This window comes from Setaria viridis, chromosome 9 (assembly GCF_005286985.2).
Source record: "Setaria viridis chromosome 9, Setaria_viridis_v4.0, whole genome shotgun sequence".
Classification (NCBI taxonomy): Eukaryota; Viridiplantae; Streptophyta; class Magnoliopsida; order Poales; family Poaceae; genus Setaria; species Setaria viridis.
Window position 1 is genome coordinate 20,420,666 of NC_048271.2, and position 23,180 is coordinate 20,443,845.

The 23,180-nt window shown below is 49.2% G+C and overlaps 3 protein-coding genes across 3 annotated transcripts; 2 read left to right on the plus strand and 1 right to left on the minus strand.

The window, feature by feature from the left end:
• The first annotated feature begins 1,041 nt into the window (after window positions 1-1,041).
• LOC117838238 (glycerol-3-phosphate acyltransferase RAM2) lies at window positions 1,042-5,898 on the plus strand. Its single transcript, XM_034718190.2, has 2 exons — window positions 1,042-1,816; window positions 4,790-5,898. Exons 1-2 carry the CDS (start codon window positions 1,160-1,162, stop codon window positions 5,660-5,662), a joined length of 1,530 nt encoding a protein of 509 aa, XP_034574081.1. The 5' UTR covers window positions 1,042-1,159; the 3' UTR covers window positions 5,663-5,898.
• Window positions 5,899-6,195: 297 nt separating this feature from the next.
• On the minus strand, window positions 6,196-10,246 carry LOC117838240 (probable prolyl 4-hydroxylase 7). The gene is made up of 7 exons (XM_034718191.2): window positions 10,031-10,246; window positions 9,878-9,935; window positions 9,692-9,796; window positions 7,355-7,412; window positions 7,078-7,253; window positions 6,949-7,009; window positions 6,196-6,745 (listed from the first exon to the last, which is right to left on the minus strand). Exons 1-7 carry the CDS (start codon window positions 10,168-10,170, stop codon window positions 6,435-6,437), a joined length of 909 nt encoding a protein of 302 aa, XP_034574082.1. The 5' UTR covers window positions 10,171-10,246; the 3' UTR covers window positions 6,196-6,434.
• A 1,996-nt stretch (window positions 10,247-12,242) lies between these two features.
• LOC117835441 (L10-interacting MYB domain-containing protein-like) lies at window positions 12,243-12,830 on the plus strand. The gene is made up of 2 exons (XM_034714787.1): window positions 12,243-12,548; window positions 12,642-12,830. Exons 1-2 carry the CDS (start codon window positions 12,243-12,245, stop codon window positions 12,828-12,830), a joined length of 495 nt encoding a protein of 164 aa, XP_034570678.1.
• The last annotated feature ends 10,350 nt before the right edge of the window (window positions 12,831-23,180 follow it).

Consider the following 23,180-nt stretch of genomic DNA (forward strand, 5'->3'; position numbering starts at 1 on the left):
GCCTCCCCTCGTCTTCGCCTTCGGTCATGGTGTTCTCCAGGTGCTCCATATCTCCTTTATTCGTCAACATTTATAAGATTATGGAGTAAAGTCTCTGTTCATCCCTAGGGTTGTTATGATTCTTGATATGTAACTGCTACATGTTCTTTATATCCATTGATGCATCATGGTCTATGTCGTTGCAATGCTTCGTTTACATATGTGAGCTCTTGTTCCATACAACATATGTTCTTAGTAGAGTTTCTAGTAATCGTGGTGATTAGCTTCACTCTGCGGATGCTTCGATATAGTTGTATTTACGTGAACCGAGAAAGTTGAGCGCCGTATATTTCTAAAACTATCTTTCGGTGCAGAAAATCAATTTTTCCTCAAAAAGAGTACGGCGTGCTTTGCATTCAGTTATCACATCTCACTGATAGGAGTCCTTCCTTACACAAATCCACAAGGAATTAACCTAGGAAGTAGGAACAATATAAGACACCTACTTGAAAAGTTAAATGTTAGAGTCGTCAGACTATTCCATGTTGCAGAACTACCGTTCTTTGAATGAGTTTTTCCCTTGCTAACCGTGTGAAACATCACGCCACCCAACTCCAATAACAGCAATCTATTGAACCACTGGTATACAGATAGCTAGTCTTTTTCCCCCTGTCAGCAGCTAATGTCATTCGGCCCTCTGACAAACCAAAACGACGAAGAACAGGAGGGCCCATTCAGCCAGAGGAGCTAGAGCCTTGGACCACATGCCGCATCTCTTAAAATTGATTAGACCTATACGATAAATGAAGAACATAAATTGCAGCCACTGTAACACTAGCTCCACTGTTGCGCTCGTCCTCGCAACCATCAGCCACTTAAGAGACTAATCACAATTAGCGCTGCAATTAGCAGCAAAACCATGCTTGCGCCGCGGTAGTGAAATGCGCTAACGCCCACCCCTACCGCTCACCAACCAACCATACCGCTCCACCTCGCCACAAACCCGGGCACGGGCGCCACCACCCCCTCTCCGCGCGCGCCAGTATATATACGCCCGCCCGAGCTCCGCCAAGAGCTCGAGCTGGCGCACGACAGCCACGCAGCAGGGCAGTGCGAGAGAGAGTGCGAGCTCGATCGCCTGCCCACGCGCCGCTGTGAGAGAGCTTGCGACCTCGCGGTAATGGAGGAGGCGGTGGAGGCCGTGGTGGCGGCCGGGGTGGAGCCTTTCCCGACGGTGGACAAGTGCGACGCGTCGGGGCGCGGGTCGCACGCCGTGGCGGCGGACCTGGACGGCACGCTGCTCCGCTCCCGCAGCGCGTTCCCGTACTACGCGCTGGTGGCGTTCGAGGCCGGCGGCGTGCCGCGCCTCCTGCTGCTCCTGCTCCTGTCCCCGCTCGCCGCGGCGCTGCGGGTCCTGCTGGCGTCGGAGTCAGCGTGCGCGCGGGTGCTGGTGTTCGCGGCCACGGCGGGCGCGCGGGTGGCCGACATCGAGTCCGCGGCGCGCGCCGTGCTGCCCCGGTTCTACGCCGCCGACGTGCACCCGGGCGCGTGGCGGGTCTTCTCGGCGTGCGCCAGGCGCCGCGTCGTGCTCACGGCCACGCCGCGGGTCATGGCCGAGCCGTTCCTCAGGGAGTGCCTCGGCGCCGACGCCGTCGCGGGCACCGAGCTCGCCACGTGGCGCGGCCGCGCCACGGGGTTCGTGGACGCGCGCCGGGGGGTGCTGGTGGGGCGGCGCAAGGCCGAGGCGCTGCGGGAGATCTTCGCCGACGACGGCAACGCGCCCGACGTCGGACTCGGGGACAGCCGCTCCGACTACGCCTTCATGAGCATGTGCAAGGTGAGTAGTACGCTAGTTACCTTACCACACCCTATTATTTACCGCTCCGACCTTATTATTTACTCTCCAGATATTTCGTATTACCGTACTTCACCGTACGCATGAACATGACGCCAGAATTCCGTATTCTGATTGCACGAAGTTCACATAAAGCTCACACGGCGAACGGTATACTCTTTTTACAACCACAGATCACACGGTGAATTTCATGCGCCCCGAACCTAGCCATGTTTTTGCATAGTTTGGGGTACTCTAGGCATATCTAGGTTTCCAAATCGAGCTTCGAGAGATTATTGGCATGCACAAGTGAATGCTGTACTCCCAGTTGGCACCGAGAGGAGCTGAATGATTGGAAACAAAGGCGCCGAATATGATCCATGCATGTGGATGTGGTGCCGAGAGGAGCGCATGTGTTTGCAGCCAGCAGGCGGGGTGGTTTTTAATTTGCATGCGTTCCCGCCATAAATTCGAGACGACACTGTTGCTGGGTGCATGCTAGTACGCTCTAGCTGGCACAATCAAAAAGAAAACTCTTGAAAAATCAATATCAAGGGCTCCAAAGGCCAATGGATTGGTCTGCATGCAAAAGCCGGTTCAGTTGTCGTCATTAAACGCCCTCGCCGCCCATGGCCTGCTAGACATTACTTTCGTGTTTATGTTTCCAAGAATGCTGCGTCCCACAAAGTGTGGGACTGTTTGTTTAGTCTTCAAAACTTGTCTCACAAAGAGTATCCATATAAGTTCTAGACAATCCAATAAAGGATCTCATAATACCTTCTGGTCTAGTTAACGAATCGATCATTTACTCCCACCATCGATGTCCGAGCCAGACTCGCTAAATAAGGAAGACTAATAGGTCCGACAATTACTACAACTGTGCATGTATAATTAATTCTACTCGGTAATCCATCCAATTAATAAGAGTTATTAGGGATACTTTAGACTTTTAGCATTGCTACTATCTTGTTTAAAATTTTCTAAACAAACAGTCTTTGTGGGACGGAGGGAGCAAGCAAGATTGCATTTAGTTCATGGATCAAATAGCTCATTCAATGCATGGTTTCCTTTGTTGTTTCCAAGGCTATATGCAAGACACAACTCTTTTGGAAACAGTATACACATGGTTTCATCCTCCATGAAACTAGTTTCTTCTCTCACCTCATAAATAATGTGCCATGTCATCACAATTGCCTACATAGCGGCTCATTTATTGCCCATAAAACCCCCACCGAGAATGGCCTTATAGACATGGCATACCGAGAATGGCCTTATAGACATGGCATAAACTAACAATTCCCTAGAAGCCACGTGGAAAATCAAGCCTATAATAAATTCCTTTGCAAAATTCGTTCAGAAAATAACTGCTTCGCAAAATTCGTTCAGAAAATAACTTAGTTATTGCAAGAATATTGCTGAACTTTAGGATCGGATTTCGGTCCCGATTGCCGTTCCAACCATACTCTTGTTAATTAATCGAGGCTGGTTAATCGAGGTTTCTTTCTCCAGTTGCATGTTGCTTCTTGTATGTCACCTCACGGTTGTTTGCTTGCTGACATTGTGCATGGTATAGGAAATTAAGAATACACCTCTTCCATACTCCTGGCACAGCCACAACTACCGTTACTAAAAATTACACTCGACGCAACTGCAAGCAGTAGGAGCGATCAGAAACGAATGCGATATAACGTGTGGTTGGGTCACATCTTTGGGCAGTAAAGAGTGTTTGTTGGTCAGGGGACCCGGCGTGGCAGACGCTGCCCAACCTACGCTCATTCAATCTGATTTATTTGGTTGCCTACAAGGAGTATTAAACCACCCGGGCCGGCGTTAATTACGTCCACACGCCAGTTTATTTAGTTTGGCCCCGCCCGGTAGGTTCATTTGGAAGCTTAACAGTTCCTGCGACTAAAGTTGAGTCCCTATCAATCGCTATCACATTAAATATTTAGATGTTAACTAGAAGTATTAAATATAAGTTAATTACAAAACTAATTGTACAAATGAAGGCTAATTCTCAAGATGAATCTATTAATCCTAATTAGTTCATGATTTGACCATGTGATGCTACAGTAAATATGTGCTAATCATGAATTAATTAGGTTTAATAGATTCGTCTCTGAATTAACCACGACTTATGCAATTAGTTTTATAATTAGTTCACGTTTAGTCCTTCTAATTGGTATCAAACATCCAAATTAGTCCATGGATCCAAACACCCCCTTAGATTGCCCAAGGTGTCAAGCCACAATTCTGGCAAATTTGTCTAACTCGTTGTAGGCTTCGGAGATTCTGCGGCTGCTACTCCACATGGAACTTGCGTGACGAAAATCAAAAGGGTTGGGTACGCTAAAAATGTGCTTACGTTATTAGGAATTAACCAAACACTACTTGTCTAACTTGGCGAATTTTGTCGAATTTTTTTTTTTGTCTTGCAACCAATTGTGGCAACAAGACCATGCTGGCCTTGATGCACCAAAGTAGTTAGTGCTACTGTGTCCACAGGGATGCACCAGTACAGCCTTTTAGGTGAATCCAACTAACAATAGTTACTACCCGTAGCTGGAGTGAGCTAGCTGAGGGTGGACAGAGCAGTGGTGTACGTGCCACTACTGTCGCTTGTCTGTCCTAGATCGAGCTACTCATGTGTGCTGTTTACACACACACGACTTGCTCTTTTCTAACACTTGGTGATGCAAAGACAAAGTTTGGGTGAAATGTTACATGTTGCTCTAGCACGTAGAATGCAATGGCGGCAGGCCTGAATGGTGGTACAATTATAGTAGAGCATTTTGGGCCAATGATACACAGTCAGTTTCATGAGACCATACTAAATGTGGATTATGCTGCCACTAATTACCATTAGCATCGATCTTCAATGTACTGTCACTAGCATTAATGGTGGCGACTTGTCCTCTCAATTCGCCATTAATGCACGCATGCATGTGTAATTGTGTATGCGCGTGGCTGCTGCAGGAGGCGTACATCGTACCACGGGCGCCGGTGGATCCCCTGCCCATGGACCAGCTGCCGCGGCCCGTCATCTTCCACGACGGCCGCCTGGTGCGCCGCCCGACGCCGCTGGCGGCGCTGCTCGTCGTCCTCTGGTTCCCCGCCGGCTTCGCGCTGGCCTGCCTCCGCATCGCCGCGGGCGCGCTGCTCCCCATGCCGCTGGTGTACTACGCGTTCTGGGCGCTGGGCGTGCGCGTGCTGGTCCGCGGCGCGCCGCCGCCGCCGCGCGCCGAGCGGACCGCGGGCCGGCTAGGGGTGCTGTTCGCGTGCTCGCACCGGACGCTGCTGGACCCCATCTTCCTCTCCGCCGCGCTGGGCCGGCCCGTGGCGGCGGTGACCTACTCGCTGTCGCGGCTGTCGGAGTTCCTGTCGCCGATCCGGACGGTGCGGCTGACGCGGGACAGGGCGTCGGACGCCGCCATGATCCGGGAGCTGCTGGAGGAGGGCGACCTGGCGATCTGCCCGGAGGGGACCACGTGCAGGGAGCCATTCCTGCTGCGCTTCTCGGCGCTGTTCGCGGAGCTCACCGACGAGGTGGTGCCCGTGGCGATGGAGAACCGGATGGGCATGTTCCACGGCACGACGGCGAGGGGCTGGAAGGGGATGGACCCCTTCTACTTCTTCATGAACCCGAGCCCGGCGTACGTGGTCACGTTCCTCAGCAAGCTCCCGACGGAGCTCACCTGCGCGGGGGGCAAGACCAGCCACGAGGTGGCCAACTACATCCAGAGGCTCATCGCCGCCACGCTCTCCTACGAGTGCACCAGCCTCACCAGGAAGGACAAGTACCGGGCGCTCGCCGGCAACGACGGCGTCGTCGCCGCTCCAAAGAGCTAGTAATGGTTGCTAGATTATATTAAAAAAGGGGGGAAGATTGGGTTATATTAATTATTGTGATGTGTCTTTGCTTGTGAAGTCATTGTTGATGATGCATGGCAAATTGGCAATGGGCAGTGGTTTTCTTTCTCTTTGGTTTGGTCACCTCTCTAGCTACTGTATTGTACTGGATGTGTACCGGCAGGAGTTGAATGCAAGATCACACAGTTAAAAGTGAAGAAGGGGGACAGTGACTATTCTCGCGCGTGTCAGCAACGTGCATCTTTAATTTCTGCAGCCAACAGCTATAAGCTCATAAAGGCAAAAGTTATTTCGTTTGGTAGATTGGTTACACACCCATAGGAGGCCATAGTAGGCTGTATGTTGCTGCAATTCAGTAGGCAACTGGACAACAGCTCAACAGGTGCAGGAACACCAAACACCATTGATACATATACACACCCCGGAAAGCACCTCCTCCCCTCAACCTCCTAGCTTGTTTCAACAAATGAAGGGGTGTTTCATTTCCAAGAAGACAAGTTATCACACACCAATTGAAGGAAACAAGATTGCTCTATCGATTGCCATTGATTGGATTGCTCAACTGAAGAGGGTATTTGAAGTTTGGACAAAACATAAATAAGTGTTCTAGCTGTTGATTTCCTGGCCTGTATAGGTGATAACAGATAGCTCTCTGCCTCTCTTACATTTCCTTCTTCCAGGTCCATGCTATGCTCAGTCCTATCTACACCCGGGAATTGGGACAACTACATAACATGCAGCGGATTAATGGTTACTCTGCGCATACTTTGCAGCTCTTCCGGCAGAAGCCAGGTGCTTCCTTGGTCCCTACCATGTAGTTAGGGTTCTTCGCGCACTCACCCACGGCCGCCCACTGGGGGCAGAGAACATTGTCGTCCTCACATCCGTCAGACGAACCCGACTGCTTGACAGGGAGGTCAAACGACCTCACATGGATCCATTTAGTAGCGGACCACTTCTCGCCTTCGATGACGGGGCAGCTCCCGTGCAAGCTGTCGGAATCTGTTGTTGCATCAGGGTGGAGACTGAAGAACAGAAGGGCGTCACCCTTTACCGGTTTAACTGCAGAGGAAGCCAACGTTTAGACATCAGAGTAAACATAAGTGGAAGGTATACCTAAGATATGCAAAGCTAGAAAGCCTACTGACAAACTAGACTCAAGTCATGGACCAGGACCATAGTCATGTTACGTAAAAGCTGGCCAAGATCATAAAGCATGTATGTCTGCAAGGTAACTTCAGTTTTATCAGAAATGGCCGTCATACCTGCATATCCATTTCTTGCACACTCAGACCAGGTGTCGTCCTTGGGTTGTAATAGCTTCCCCTGTGGAATGTCTGAGTTACTGCAACTGACGTTCTTAAGACAGTAACACAACAATGACAAGTAATTACCTCTGCATTGGGGAATATAGTCTCTCCGCCCTTCTCAATATTTGATAGGTACATAAGCACAGTAGCAATGCGGTGGCCCCCAAGGGCTTGATTATTTCTGTCATGGAAGTAGTCATAGTGGGGCTCATACTTCTCACCGTTCTGGTAGTGTAATATCTGAATGGATTCACCATTCTCTGAGCATGCCACAACAATAACATTAAGATTATTGGCAATTAAAAGGAAGGAAATGCAATCCAAAAGGGTTTGAGTAATTTAATTTAAGCTTTCAAGGTACCTGGTGGAAGAAATGTCCAAGCAGATATCCTCTCTTCTATTCTCTTTACCACTTCATCCTGCCAAGTGAATAGCTTAGTTAATATACTGATGTTTCATTTTGTTGTCCATACACAGGTAATTGTTTCTAGACAGTATGTAGGACTTTTATACTATTTTCTAATTCCAAATAAGCCATGACCTCGAATGTGAATGCGTGCTATCAAGAAACATATCCTGTTGATCAAACTGATTTGATTGCAGGCACGACTACCTAAAATTATTATGACGTTCTTGTTCAAAAAAAAAGGAAAAGTGGGTCATGTGCAGCCCATTAGGGCCCATGTCACAAAGGAGCAGGTCCATGCATCCCTACAGCTGGTGCACAGTTCATGAGTGGTTACTGTACATGCGAAGAATGACCATGTGGTCACCGCAGGCTTAGGGTTGTGTTGTACATAGGGATAGGATTGGGTTGAGCACTCTCCTTGATTCTAGAGGTTAATTAAAAGTCAAGGCAGCCCGTCTATATTTGCTAGCATCTCTATTCTATCTGTGGCCATGGTGTGGCCGCCAGTCATCGGCAATGAACAATGTTTGGGTTCAGGACCATGTAACCTTGCATATGACAGCATGTCTTGTATTCTGAACCTAGGGTAATGCCTCAGGTTCAACTGGCTAGTCCTAAACAATCACAGCAAGAGGCATGAGAACGAACGAGAGTTCAGACATTGAAACCCATAAGTGGAAGGTGGAACATGACTCAGCAACAGCTCGAAACAATCTGTCAAATGTGATAATAATGCACAAAGCTCAAATAACCAATATAAGCTGCCAAACATGACAAAACAAGTTGCATCATGTATGTGAAGAAGTGAGGGAGAGTGACCAGTTCCTGCACCCTAGCAAAACCAGAGCTTGGATAGTTCAGACAGTGAACTGAACCCAATAAAGCACAATATATAAAACAAAGATACAATGGCAGTATAGAGCATGTATGTGTCAAACAAACTACAACAGAACAGGACCTCATTCCAAACAGTGTACAAACAAAACATGGCACTCTTACCTATCTAGCATAAAGAAATCAGTGGACCAAACTGAAAAGGCAAAGATGGCATACATCAAAATCCAGTCACCTTACGCCAAATATCAAGGGACGATAGACAATACTACTAACATAACTCTATTTTAGTATAAAGAGACAAGCAAGACCTTTCACAGGATAAATCCAACTGACACTACAATGTGGAAAGCAAATAAGAAGTCATCCCCATATGTTTTCTGTCATGTGCTTTAGGTACAATGTCTCATGTGAAAAATTGTGAGAAGTACATTATTTTTTAATTTCTTATTTTAAAACTTACACCAAATGTGCACCCCATGAAACAAAAAACAACAAATCCATCTGGGCAGAGAGTATAGAGAGGCAGAAACCAGCAAGAATAAACAATCATTAGTGCTTTTGCGTATACAAGCACTGAGATTATATGGTCCTCTGGAATTCACATTTCTGCAATCGAGTATTGCTATACAGCAAAACAATTAGCAACCAGGAAAACAAAGCAAAGTTTAACCAAACAGACATGAATCAGTTCCATTGACCTTAATTCAGTGACATAAGATATAAAGAGGACTAGGCAGCTAATCAAGTAATAAGATATTTTGTTTTGTAGTTCACATAGTACAGTGAAATTTACAACCAAACAGAACTGGCACATACCAACTGACCACACTTGAAAATATAAACAACAAAATCATTTAATAGAAGGAACGAACTTTCAGATCTTTATGCATAGACAGGCAAATAAACTTAACCCAATGGCAGATCCTTGTCATTTTACCTCTGGATAATTAAAGGTACATATGCTGGACATTCAATGGATCACCAAATCTATATTTTTACAAAAATACAATTCATTAAAAAGAATCAAAAGTTACTCCTTTGAGCTATAGGTTACACAAAGTGAAACCCAGTACGAATATTCTGTATGAGCACAAGTAAAAAAAATAATTTAGTCATGGTAGTGACTAGCAATAATATCACCAAATCCATGTCCACAAAGAGCTATATAACAAAGATTTAATTGCATTCAAGCATTCTACCCATGCATCACCACTGTTAACACATGAACCATGTAGACCTATGAATTAATTTCAAGCAAGAAAAACGCCCTGCTATTTTAGAATTGCAATACCCAATGTAAGTTGCAAATGTTCCTTATCATCTTATTTCACTTTGTGAATGCACAAGCATTCACTTCCATTACTTCATACACAAGCACCAAATCTATATGAGACTCCTTCCTAGCTCCGAACCATAAAGAAAATGAAATCAATTGGAGTGCTGTTTGTTCACCTGCTTCTTCTCGAGGAACATGCCGGAGCTGGTGCGCACCTCGCTCTGGACGCTCTTCCCGGACTCGTTGTCCGCCACCATCGACTTCTCCAGCTTGTCCTTGGCCTTCAATCAACCACAAACCGAATCAATCGACCGACCAGAGCAGAAGTCACAAGCCAATCCAACCCATCCTCCGGCACTCACCAGCGCGATCAGGTGGTCGCACTCGGCATCCGTCAGGAACCCCTTGTGCAGGAACGCCCTACAGCCACACGGAACCACAGCCGTCAAACCCGCGCGCGACCTAGAGTTTTGTGGGGAGGGAAGAGCAGAGTGAGAGGGAGATCGGATCGTCACCTGGGACGCCACGACAGCTGGACCACGCGGGAGGGGTCGAAGCCGCCGGCGCCCAGGCTCGCCGCGGTGGCGGGGACAAATCCGTCGGCGAGTAGGAGCGCGACCGTGGCGGCGAGGAAGAAGTGGCGGTGGAAAGCCATGGCGCCGCGAGATTGGGAGGACGACGGGTGGAGGGTTGGGGAAGAAGAAGCAGGGTTGTCAACCGTCCAGGCGCCGACGTGACGTGAGAGGGCCACTGACAGCGGGCCTGATAAACGTGGACCCCAATCGTCAATGAGCGAAGAGAGGAGGGTGCAGGACTGAGGGCTTTGCCAAGTCGTTCCGGAAGTTTCCAAACCCACGCGACTGGCACGGCATGTCGCTTCCTCTGCTGGGAGGCGGGATGCGGTAGCAATACGCCTTCCCACGAAATGTATATCCTATCTTTTTATTCAAGTATTCAGCCCGTTTGGTTGGCTGCGGCTGGGTTTTTTCCGAAGCCCAGCCGTTCGGATGGCTTCGGCTTCTAGGCTTCCGCGGAAGCCGTTGGAAGGAGGATAACGACGCACCGACGCACCGACGCGCCTCCAGTGCCTCCCTCTCGCCCCCTCTGTCGCTTGCTCCCCTCCGTCCCTCGCTCCGGATCCGCCGCCGCCGCTCCCTCCGCTCCCCCGCTCCGTCCCTTCCGCCCGGTCTGCGCCGCCGGCGGGCCCTCGGCTCGCCCGCTCCGTCGCGCTCGCCCGCGCGACGCCGCCGTCCGTCCTGCTTCTCCTCGCCCCCTTCGTCCGGCGCGGTCCGTCCGGATCCGCCGCCGGCGCAGCTTCCGCTCCGCCGCTCCCTCACTGCCGCGTGCTCCCCGCCGCCGGCGAGGCGTGGAGTGGCCCTCTCCCTCACTCCCATCCGGCCGGGCGACGGCGCCGTTCCTCCCGCTGGACGCCCCCTCCGTCCCTCGGTCCGGATCCACCGCCGCCCGTCCCTCCGGATCCGCCGCCGCAGCTCCGAGCCGGCGCACGCGCTGCCGCCGCCGGTGGGCCGTCGGGTGGAAGGACCGTCTCCCGCGCCGTCGCCCCCTGCATCGCCTTCGCTCACAGGTATGGATGCTACCCCATCGGTATGCCGCTAGTGAATGAATGAATGCTTTCACCTCACATTTCTGGATGTGATTCCTGTTAGGCATGAAACCTGAACTCCTCAAGCTTAAATTATACCACCGTTGATTTCATCGGGTTGCATTGTTTGATAATAGTCTGAAACATTCAAGTGGACACTGAATTGGTTGATTATTTTTCTGTGTGTTAGAAGGGGACTAAGATAATCACTGTGAAGCGAAGACAAGTCAGAGGTTGATAGATTGTGTCCCTCTCGCCAAATGGCTATTTATCATGGTTAATGTGTTATGCTAATCCTGCGTTCCTTACTTTCATTTGATAATTCTGGGGTTGTACTCAATAGTTAGCAAGTAGTGTTCTAATTACTACTAAGGCAGGTGTCAATCTCGATTCAATTGTTGCACCCAGCAGCAAAAATGTGTAAATTGCTTCCTGTTGTTAGACATGCTGCTGGGCAGTGGGCATAGATGTGGATGTCGATATGGAGGGGTTGTGAATGGTAGCTATCCATTCTAGGTCAATATGAAAGTGTTTTGGGATGGCAGGATCCACTTTAGCTAATTGTCATTCTTGAATGATCAGTAAGTCATTCTTGATCAGTAGGATGCCAAAAAAAAAGCTCTTGTCTGTCCTACTGATCAAGAATTCATTGTAAGGATCATGACTTTGAAGAAAAAAATATGGTGTACCCAAGCATCAAGTCTAGGCAAATCTTGATGTTACTGTCGCCTAAGTTATTTCCCTTATCTGTATTTTACTCTAGTGTTGTCCAACATGCAAGATTGGAATAACATTTTTTGCCACTGATAGTCGAAGATGCAAGCTCCATGTCACATTGTGCTGACCTTATGATTTCTTTTTGTCACCTTTCAGGCTTCAGGAGCAAGGCTGCAAGGAACACAACACTGAGGCAGATTCAAGGGTGCCCACACTGGCATCGTCATCGACTGGTTCCTGCTCCCCCCCCCCCCCCCCCCGTGTGCCCGTACAATTTCCGTCACAAACGCCCCAAAGCACCTGCTAAGGCAAGTAACAATTTATTTATTTTACATTGCTTAGTTGTGTACGTAGCTCGTAGTTGTCCATAGATCGGTGCCATATAATTGCAGCTCCTGTGTGCTCAGATGAATAACCGTGCCAGCTGGGATGAGGGCACGACAAAAATTTTGCTGGACTTGTGCATTGAACAGAAGAACCAGCTCAACTGGAGCGATAGATGCCTCACTAAGTTGGGATGGAGGAATGTGTACTCCAGCTTCAGGGCACAAACTGGGTTGCAATTGGGGAGCAAGCAGCTGCAGAACAAGCTCAACAACTTGAGGAGGCAATTCCTCGGCTGGCGGGCATTGCAAAACTCATCTGGTTTAGGGCGCGACACACAAACTGGTGGTGTGTTTGCTGATGCCACGTATTGGGAGCAGGACCAACAGGTACGGCCTTTGCGACGGCCCTAAGTTATTGATCGTCTTATTTGTACTGTTCTGTTTGTGATGCTGATATTTTACTTTCACTCAACATTGCAGGGCACCCAGGCGAGGTCCCAGTCGAGTTCTGTGAAGCCTCCACCTTTCCTCAACGAGTTGTTTGAGTTGTTTGGCCACGAACCCCAAGACAGGGGCACCTTGCTGACGGCTGGAGGTATTCGTGAGGCGACACCTAGCATGGGGACTGAGGGCAATTTCGTGGACTTGGAGCAGGACCCCCCCTGCTAGTAGTGCTCGTGCCAGTGCTCGTGCCATGTCGAAAAGGCTGGTCCGAGAATTCTCTATGGACAGTCCCACCAAAAAAAGAAGTGACACCTTGGAGCAGTACATTAGGGAACTATCTGAGAGTGTGGCCAAGAGGAGCCTGCGGCGTGGGCCGAGTACCCATGACCAAATCTCGCGTTGTATTGAGATCCTAAAAGAAAATGGTATAGAGGAGGGGTCGGAGCTTCACAACCAAGCTATGTTTTCATTTGGGCAGAGCGCGGAGTGTCGGTCGACGTTCATGGGGTTGGGCACAAAAGAGGGCCGAATGAGCTGGATGAAATTCTACTGGGACATGACCCACAAGAAGTGATGGTGCCATGCTTGTTTATTGTTGGGATGTGTATCTGAGAGTTTGGAAAGTTGCTTAGTTGCACTTGTGTTGAACATTATTGTTAGCTTCTGTAACTAGTAGTGATCGTTGAACCTTTCTATGGTATTGATCGTTGAACATTTCTATGTTAATGATCGTTGAACCTTTCTCTGGTATTTTAGTGGTTGTTTCTGTTCAGTTGTATCTGTTCACTTGAACATTTCTAGTAGGTAGTTGAACATTGCTATTAGTTATTTCAGTTGTATCTGATCGTTGACCATTTCTATTAGTTAGTTGTATCTGTTCAGTTGTACGTATAAGTTTTATTGGTAAGTTACTTTGAAGTTAAATTACGTTCATTTTGGATGCAAACTAGTTGTACCTACTCTCAGTATACAGAACGTTGTTCACCTTCTCTTATGAGCTGTGTTTTCATTTTCGACAGGTACTTGAAGTATGAGTAGTGCAGAGGAACACAACAGTGACACCGGTAGCGACAGCAGCTCTGTGTTCGATATGAAATGTTTAAGAGGAGCTGCAGCCGCATATGCGGAGCTTCGCAGCATTCATCGTGCTAGACGGAACCCGCGAGTTGAGCTGCCAGTTGAGCTGCCACGCCTGACGGGTCGGCAATGGGTTGAGCTGAACCTCCGGGACAGGAGGCGGTGCTTCGATAATTTTCGTATGTATCCCGACACGTTCCTTCAGTTGCATGACATGTTGGTTAGCAATCATGGGTTGAAAATGTCGCAAGGGGTAGAATCTGTTGAGGCGTTAGCTATGTTTGTGTGGGCGTGTGCGACACAGCAGGCTTGCCGTCAAATTAGAGAAAGATTTGACCGGAGTTTGGACACAGTTAGTAGGAAGATGGCGCATATGGCAAATGTAATGTATTCGTTTGCCCAGCAAGTCATCGCTCCAAAGGATAAAGCGTACTCTACGGTGAATCACAAGCTGACCCAATATGCACCGTTCTTTGATGGGTGCATAGGTGCTCTAGACGGTACGCACATTCCAGTACTGGTCGGGCGTGAGTCCCGTGTGGATTTCCTAAACAGAAAAGGATGGACGAGCTTCAACGTGTTAGCCATATGCGATATGGACATGCGATTCACGTACGTAGGAGCTGGGATGGCAGGCTCGTGTCACGACATGGTGGTTTTGCGTGACTGTATGTCGGCAAGGACGTACCCACATCCACCTGCAGGTATGGGACTTCTAAGTGTGCACACGTAGCTGGACTTGGAAAATGTGGTGCACTAATGTTGATTTTTTGTGATTACCTGTAGGCCGCTATTATTTGGTCGACTCGGGTTACGCAGTTCGCGAAGGGTATCTGGGGCCGTATAGAAATACGAGGTATCACCTGGAGGAGTTTAGCAGAAGGGCGGCGGACACATTGGAGGAGAAATTCAATTTTCACCATTCCAGTCTTCGCATTGTGGTGGAACGCGCATTTGGTGTCCTGAAATCGAGGTGGCACATTCTGCGGGAAGTTCCACTATATTCAAGAGAACGGCAAACGAAGATTGTTATTGCTTGTTTTGCACTGCATAATTATTTGCTGGACCTTGCCAATGAAAGTTCTGCAGGTTCGTCCAGGGCGCGAGAACCGGACTATGGGGTGTCCGAATGGGTGGCAGCTAATGCTACTCCTGATATGGGCAGTGTCCGAGATTGGATTGCGGCGGGAATCTCGTTGATGTAGACGCGGGATGTATGTTGTGTACGTTCATGTTGTAATTTGTATGTACGAAATTGTAATAGGTTGTGTGTACGTTCGTACCCTCGAGTGTGTTGGTTATGTTTGCCGGACACCATTTAAATGGTGTAGTTCCATTTACCGCTACAAATTTTATTTTCGAACGTAGCAGCGCATCCGTAGGGAAACCACACCGGAAATTGCTAAGGATAAGCTGTCACCGCTCCCTCGCTCCTATCGGTACAGGAACAATTTATTTTCTCTATTTTTAACAACCTTATATTTTTTAAGTATCAACAATTCCCTTATGATTTGTAGTCCCACACCTTGTAATTGTTTCATTTTATAAAAAAGAGTAGGCAAATGAGACTTGATAAATTGTTTGCTGCATAAATTGCTTTTGTAACAGGGACTAAGTAACCTTGAGCTTCTAGTGGGCCAAACGGCCGTTACCAGGCAAAACCGGCGGCAGCAGCAGCGGCAGCGGAAGCCAGCAGCCGAAGCCGCAATAAGCGCTGCCGAACGGCCTGATTATTAAAGAAAATAATATTACTATATCTAATTTTTTATTCAAGTATTATTAAAGAAAATAATATTACTACGACAGTTAGAATATATAAGTAAAATGTAACATCCGTAAAATTTACTACCTCAAATCATAAAATTCATTTTCAAAATCGTTTTACCGCTTGAGCTCCCAATTTTTTCTTCGCGGCGAATTCGCCATCCCGGCACCGAAGCCGACCACCGTCCATCCGTGTTCCCCTTTTTCCTCTTCGCGAGTCACGCTACGTTCCGGACGGAAAATCATCGCGCGTGCCCGCAACCATTCCCGCAATCACCGCCGTCTCTCTATTTTTTGTCTTTTCATTTTCCTTCCCCTTTTCCCTTCCTTTTTCTCCCTTTTTCTTCAATTCCTTATTTTCTTTGTTTCTTTTTCTTTTTCCATTCCTCCCTTTTTCTCTCATGCAGCACCTTGCTTCTTTTTCCCCTGCGCACAGCTGCCGCATGCATGCATGCACCGATATTTTTTATTATTATTATTTCTTTCTTCCTGCCCGTCCCTGGCTCCCAACATGCACACGCTTGCTTTCCTTTTTCTCTATTTCTTTTTCCCTGCCACACCAGCTCTTTCTCCTACGCCTGGCTCCTTGGTCAGGCATGCATGCGCACCACAAGGCTCCCACGCACAGCGCCACCTCCTGGACCCCACACCTGCTGCGCCCCCTGGCCCCACCTGCACAATGCCCGGCCCTGCACCCTGCTGCGCCTAGCCCCCTGGTACTCGCACGCGCCATAGCTGAGCCGCGCGTCCCCGGCCCCGCATGCTTGCCGCCATTAGCCCGCACATGCGCCGCGCTCTTGCGCCCAGCACGCTCGCCTTTTGCTTGGCCGCGACGCCGTCCGCGCCTAGCCCTGCTTCCCAGCGCGCTGCGACGCCACCGCGCCGACTAGCTCCCACGCGACATCGTGCCCGCGTCGCCACGGTCACCGCACACCCCCATGCTAACAACCGTGCACGTCGCGCCGCTACCTGCTTCGTGCCGTGCCGCTGACCCACGCCGCGCACCCGCACCAACAACTCACCGATAGCACCCGACCACGCCATCCACGCGCATCGCCGCTCGAGCACGCCACCGCGTCCCTGTTCGCCTCGCCACGTGAGCCCGGTCCCGCCACACCACGCACACGCTGCTCCACCTCGCCATGCCACTGTAACGACCCCGGTTAAATCCTTCGAGTTAACCTTAATCCGAGTCCCAAAATTCCTCTGTCTCAGCCCTCCCCTGAGCTTAAGCGCTCCGTCTCCGGTCAGGGTCCCGACCCCTGAGACCCCGACCTACCCCGTCGGTTCCTTTTGAGTTCCCCAAGGCAGTGTCCCTTTGGTCTTAAGCAGAGGAGAAACCGAGAATGACCGGTGGAATGACGGGTGGACCCGCAAATCTTTTCCCTGATCTCCCGAGGCAGACGCTCTCGAGTGGCCTGCATCGCTTCAGAGCTCTCCCGCCGCGTGGCTCAACTTCTCCGACACCCACCGCTCCGCCCAGTCGCCGGCCGCAACAGAATGGATTCTCGCGCCCTTCTCCCCAATCGCCGCGGAAGCCCCTCTGCACACTTTCTGCAGCGCCTCGTCTCGCTCGCGCCCTCGCCAGCCGCGCCTTGGTGCTCCGACACCGCTATGCCAGAGTTTTGCCGCCTGCTGCATCCAAACTGCCTCACTGCTCGCGCCCATCATCACCTCACCGGATCTCCTGCTGCAAGGCCCGATGCCTTCCGGTTTTTCCGCCGCTTCTCCACAGTCGCGCCGTCCCGAACTCGCTACGTGACGATTCCTCCATCGCCAACCCTGACTCCAGCCGCGACAGTTCTTTTCCGCCTTGCCAGAACTGTGCCCGGCAGATCGCCGCTCTGCGCTCGCCCGCGCAGCTACGGCCCGCCTGTCTTTTCATCTGTGCAACCTCGCTTGCCGCGCCATTCCCCCTGTCACACCTATCAGATCCGCCGCACGACGACGCCCACCTCCGTCAAATCTCAACCACCGGCAAAACCGCGCCTGCGTCGCCTTGTCTCCAGTGCCCAATAGCTGAGGACGCTATCTTCGAAGTCCTGTTCCGCCGCCCATCGCCGCTCAATCCTTTTCTTCCGGTCTTCGTGCTACTCCAACTCCCTCTCTCTCCGCGCAGCTAAAAAAAGGGAATGCCAGAGTCCTACTGGAGTTCCCTTCGCCATCGTTGCCTCGCAGCCTTGTTCCCTTGTTTTGTGCTTGAGCATCGCCACCTAAGTTCTTGAGAAACTCTCATTCCCGCTCAACACCCGCACCTCCCCCAATCCACCCAGCCGCCTGCTCCTCCACGCTGTGCTAGAGCTTCCTTGTTGCTCACAAGAAGCTCCGCCACCACCGGAGCACCGCCGGACATCGCATCCACCAAAGCCTTAGTGCTTCAGTGCTTAAGCCTTTTCGCGCAAGTCTACTTTTTCCCGACCCCAAAGCTTCACCTATAAACTGAAGGTAAGCTACCGACCCCGCACCGGTTCGCCCGACCTTATTTGTTCGCCCGACCCCTTTTCCCATCTCGCCCGACCCTGCCTGTTAGCCGACCTTTATCTGCTTCGCCCAAGGACTCAGCTGCATCTTTTTCCTTGACCCGAGGGTATCTGTGTAAGATTTCGGGGACTGCTCTGTAATAGATCTGAGGACCCCAACCACAGTTATCCCTTAAGGTTTAAGAGTTAGATCATAAGTTCTTCCAATCCGACCCTTGGTCTGTTCTCTATCCACTGAAGCTTGAACCCCATACTCTTTCCATAGCTTTGCTACAAGTTTCTGGGCTAAGACTTGCAAGTGTTGCTGTTGAAATAACCGTCTAAACACTAATGCCTGCATTGCATGCGTGTAGAGTTTCGTCTTGCTGACGGCGTCTACGAGCTACACCCGGTGCCAGAAGACGGAGCCGTAGCTGAGCTACCAGTTCGAGAAGCCGAAGTCGCCCCAGCTGAAGACCAGCTTCCCTCCCCTCCGCTTGAAGGCAAGCCCCGGAGCATGAATCCCAAAGTTTTCCCCCAAACTTGCGCATGCCTTCTTTCTTGTGTTTGTGCATTTACCTATAGGAGTTGTTTGCAACCTTAGATGCATGACATAGTTCCTTGATCTGAACACTAGTTGTTGGACCGAGTAGTTGCTATGCTTAAATAGGAAAGCGGTAAAAGTCAAATGATTTCCTGTCACTCGCGAGTTATAGGAACTGGTTGTTTCCCTTCTGTTACAACTATAAGGACGATGGACGGGGCAAGGTTTTGGTTAACTCTTTGGTGGTCGGCTGATCATCCCGTCTGTCTATGGAACTTGTTAAGGTCCGACAGTGGTGGTGTTCGTGATCAAGTTTTTGAAAGTACTAATCTCATACCTATTATGGGATGGGGAAGCCTAGTACCTGATTGAACTAGGGCGTGGCTTATACCCCTGCTGTCCCTGGAACGAGGTTCCCATGGTGCATCATGTGGGTGCAAGTGCGGTCACAGTACGGTAGAGGCCGGGACTGTGGAGCATTGCATGCCAAGGGAAGTTTGGACCTGACACGTGCCTGGGAATTGATGGGGACGGCCGACACAGGAAGCGACCCTTGTGGTGCGCGGATGTCGTGAGGTTAGGTTCACCATGCATGGTTAAGAAACCCGAATCGATTCGTCTGCCTCTCACAGTTTGAGACTGCTTGATCGCTATGCTACACTGAGTAATGAAGGAGTCTGATGATGACATGGTCTTGATGATGAGTTTATATACATAAAGTTGGATCCATGTTTGCTTAGAGTAAGATACCAATGTAGACCGGTTAATGAACTTAGAATTGGAACAAAAAACTTGAAAGTAAGGACCTAAATTAGTCGCTTTTGGCAAACAAACCCTCAGCCAAAGAGCCTTGCATGTCTAGACGTGGTGAAGTAGTTTTACCATCGGTCGGTTAAGTCTTGTTGAGCTTAGCAGCTCAGCCTTGTTTGTGGCTTTCTTTTCAGGTGAAGCCGCAGCTCCTGAGTTCGCTTCTGTTGGCACTTGGCCGCCCCAGCTCCCTCCGGGTTGGACGGTCCAGTGGGATCCCTCCTCGGTCGGTGAGGAAAGGGATCACTGATGTCCTAATTGGCCTCATCAGGGACATCCGACCTCCGGCACTAGCTTCTGTTATTTTACCTTTCCGCTGCTCGAACCCTGTAAAAACTCTGATTTTCGTTTGGATGTTGAACTAAATGGTCAAACTTGGTTAACTCTGTAGGTCTGTTGTATTCTCTGGAACCACTCACCTTCGTGTGAGTTTGCTAAACTCGGTCTTGTTGAGTGGTTTAATCGGATGAAATCTGACGGCACTTCGAGTTAACTTGACTAAGGCATGAGTGTCGCGTGTCAGGCGACTTAACTATGCTAAAATCAAGGAAATCCGAGGTGGATCCGCCACAGCCACCGTCCTGTGCTTCGTCCTGTGCCCGAGCATCCCGGCCGCCATTAACTCCGCTCGTTCCTGTGCGCCGCCAGTCGGCAGCCTACTCCACCTCGCCTCCGGACTATAAAAGGGCCTCCACTCCCCTCTCGACTCCACCACCGAGCTTCCAGGCCAACTCCCCTCACTCTAGTGCTTCTTGTGCTGTTCCCGCAGGCTCCCGCCCGCCGTCGTGGAGCCGCCTCTACGAGCCACCTTAGCCCAAGGTAAGGAGAGGAATCGAATCCCCTCGGCCTACTCTCCATTTTCTCCCACTTTTCGATCGTCGCCATGCCCCGGCATCGCCTCTCCCCAACCGTGCCGCCCCTCCTGTTTTTCCCGTGCGAGACGTTCTGTCTCGAGGAAGAAGAAAGGTCATTTTGCGTTTTCACCCATCCACTTTTTCCTTTTTGTATACAGATCCTCCCACCTCTCTCAAACTTTCTTCGCATATCAGCCCCTCCACCTCCCAAAAATAATTACAAACAAGTCCCTAGTTCTCGCAGATTGGTCCTAAGTCGTGTTTTAACCCCTAAATACAATGTTATCTCGTCATTTCATGCACCAAACTTCCTCCAATTAATCCAAAATTTGACCACGGCATCCTCCAATATATTCCCACTGAGTCATCTTCAAATTTCATGAAAATACTCATTTCTCCTAATTTCTATTCACGTTCTCTGTTCAAGCTCAACGGGTAAAGCTTTATTTTTTCTTTTATTTATTGTGTGCCCAATTGTGTGTGTGCCGTAAATCGCGGAGTACCCGAGGAGGAGCTTGACGACCAGTACCGTGAGCCGGAGCCCGTAGACTAGCACCGCGAGCAGGAACTCTCGGAAGGACGGTAAGTCCAATCTCACCCTTTGATGCATATTTATCCTAGTTTTTCAAACACAACCTATTGGCCTGTTTTATAAATTGCATATTGTTTTACTGCTGAAACATGGTTGGATAGCCACCCCTTGATTGTTATGATTATTCCTTGATTGTCCTATAATTATCCCTAAATATGACTTACTCTGTTTGGATGATGATTACTGCTAGAATGCTTAGGATCTTGTTACTCAATTCAATCATGACTACAATGTGTTTCATTAAAGAATAAATGCATGAGTATTTTCAAAAGTGAAAATGGCTTTCCGCAAATGAAGGAAAGAAATGCTTAGATGAGATGAATGAGTGTTTCTTGTGTGAAATCCTAATAAGTTGGGCTCGTACCTTTGTGGTTGAGCAAGGTTGGAGATATCCATCTTGTCACAATTAAGGATCGAGTTGATGTGTCATCTTGCCTAACCCAACCATCGTGCAACCACTCGACCGTTGTATGCGGCAACGGCTTAGTATAAATCCCACTAGCTAGTCTGTTAGTCATCAGGAGAGCTGGTGAGCAACGGGAGACCATGGAGAAGGAGTAAGATCTTTGTGACTTAGGTCCCGGTTAAGACCTCGTTGGTAGGTCATTAACCTCTTGGTTGCTTCCATGATGGCTAGTCAGTCTTAGCTAAGGTGGGTAATGACTCTGATAGGATCTGCACCGGTACTAAGGTGATCGTATTGCAGTACCCTAATTGTGGGTAAAGTGTACACCTCTGTAGAGTTAAAACCTATCCGGGTAGCTGTGGCCACGGCATTGGACGAGTTACGGCTTGGTCACATAACTAGTGCTTGGAGATGGATGATTTTTATGGCGTGTGTTGGATTTTGGAAGTGTCCGGCAGTTGTGCCGTGAGCTACTGCGGATGGAGAGTCTGGTAGCATTAAAACTTGGATTCTTGGTGTAGGATCAACCCCACTTAATGTTTCGGATACTAAGGAAATACTTTGTAAAAAAACTCTTTTGAAAATGAACCCTTGCATATGTTAAAATCTAGCTTTACTGCAAATAAACCTTAGCCTTATCCTTGTTATATCTTGTGCATATTCTTACTTGTATCCCCTCCGTGGTTGGGGTTGGACTTGTTGAGTACTTTTGTACTCACCCTTGTTTTGTTGCTTCAGAGGAAGACTCGGACTTCGTCGCCGAGGATTTCGAGTAGGAGGTCGCTTCCGCACCCAACACTGTCTGTGGTGTTGGCCTTTGCAGAATGCTTCCGCTGTCGTGTAGTCCGAGTGTTGTCTCTTGACAGTAGCTTGGCTCGCTGCTGTTATTTATTTACTTATCGTTTCGACGTGGCTTTCGCGCCCACTCCCTCGGGAGTTGTACGATTTATGAACCATCTGTTGAATAAATGTGTTATCAGCAACTTGGGACTGATATTTGTATCACATTTAGTCTCTACTTATGTGGGGACGCTTCATAAAAGGACAACCTTGGGTCGCAGATCTTGGAGAGTGGAAGAACAGTAGGATATGCTTGGCTGAACCTTAGGTCACTGATTTGGTCGACCGGTGGTTTGGCGAGCTCTCGCCAGCCGAGCCTTATGATATATAGATTAGAATAATGAGTAAAATGACAACATTTTCAATCCAAAGGAGTGGATGAGAGTTTGGACGGTGCATTCACGTGGAGCTGCTCACCATAAAAACTTGTGGAGCAAGAGGATATGGAGATGATAAAAAAAGACTAGACTAATCGGGGACGCAGTAATTCGATGAATATGTCTTCCCATGAAATATCTATGTGTACGAAGAGTATCTACTAAAGGCTTGGAATTGGTGCAATCTTAGTCGTAGTATTACTGTTCAAGTGAGGTCTGCAATACTCCTTAATCGAAAAGATTTTACACAAGCCCCTCGAACCTCGACACGCGGCCCAACTGAACAAGCTCTCTCTAACGATCGTATACCCATCACGGCTGCACCGCACCTGGTCATCTGCAGAGCAAAAGCTTGCATAGCGCCAGCAACGTGCACTAGTAGTAGGGATGAGTATGCGCAATAGAAGTAGAGCGGGACAGCAGATCAATAAATGATTAAATGTGACAATGCGTATATCAACAGACGTTCAAAAGGATGTGGATATTTCTTATGTCCTAACATCTACTACTATGTATTGAAATCGCTGGATTCAGCATGCGTCAAGGACCTCAGGGTCCTATAGCTTTTTCCTCAGTCAGCTGGTGGGTCCATGACGGAACCGTCTCTGCCTTCAACTACCGCTAGTGCTCAAAGCATCCAGTGAATTTTTTTTATTACCATCACACGCACACACAGGGGCGAGCGGCATCTAGAAATGCCATCACAATGATCCACTCACCCTACACACACTCTCTGATATCGTTGTTTATTTTCCTTTAAGACTGCACATTCTTCTTTTGGTCTCACCGTCGCCTAAGTTATTCATTACCTTCTGTCTATTGATTGCATTGAAGGAAGGAAATATGATTGCACCT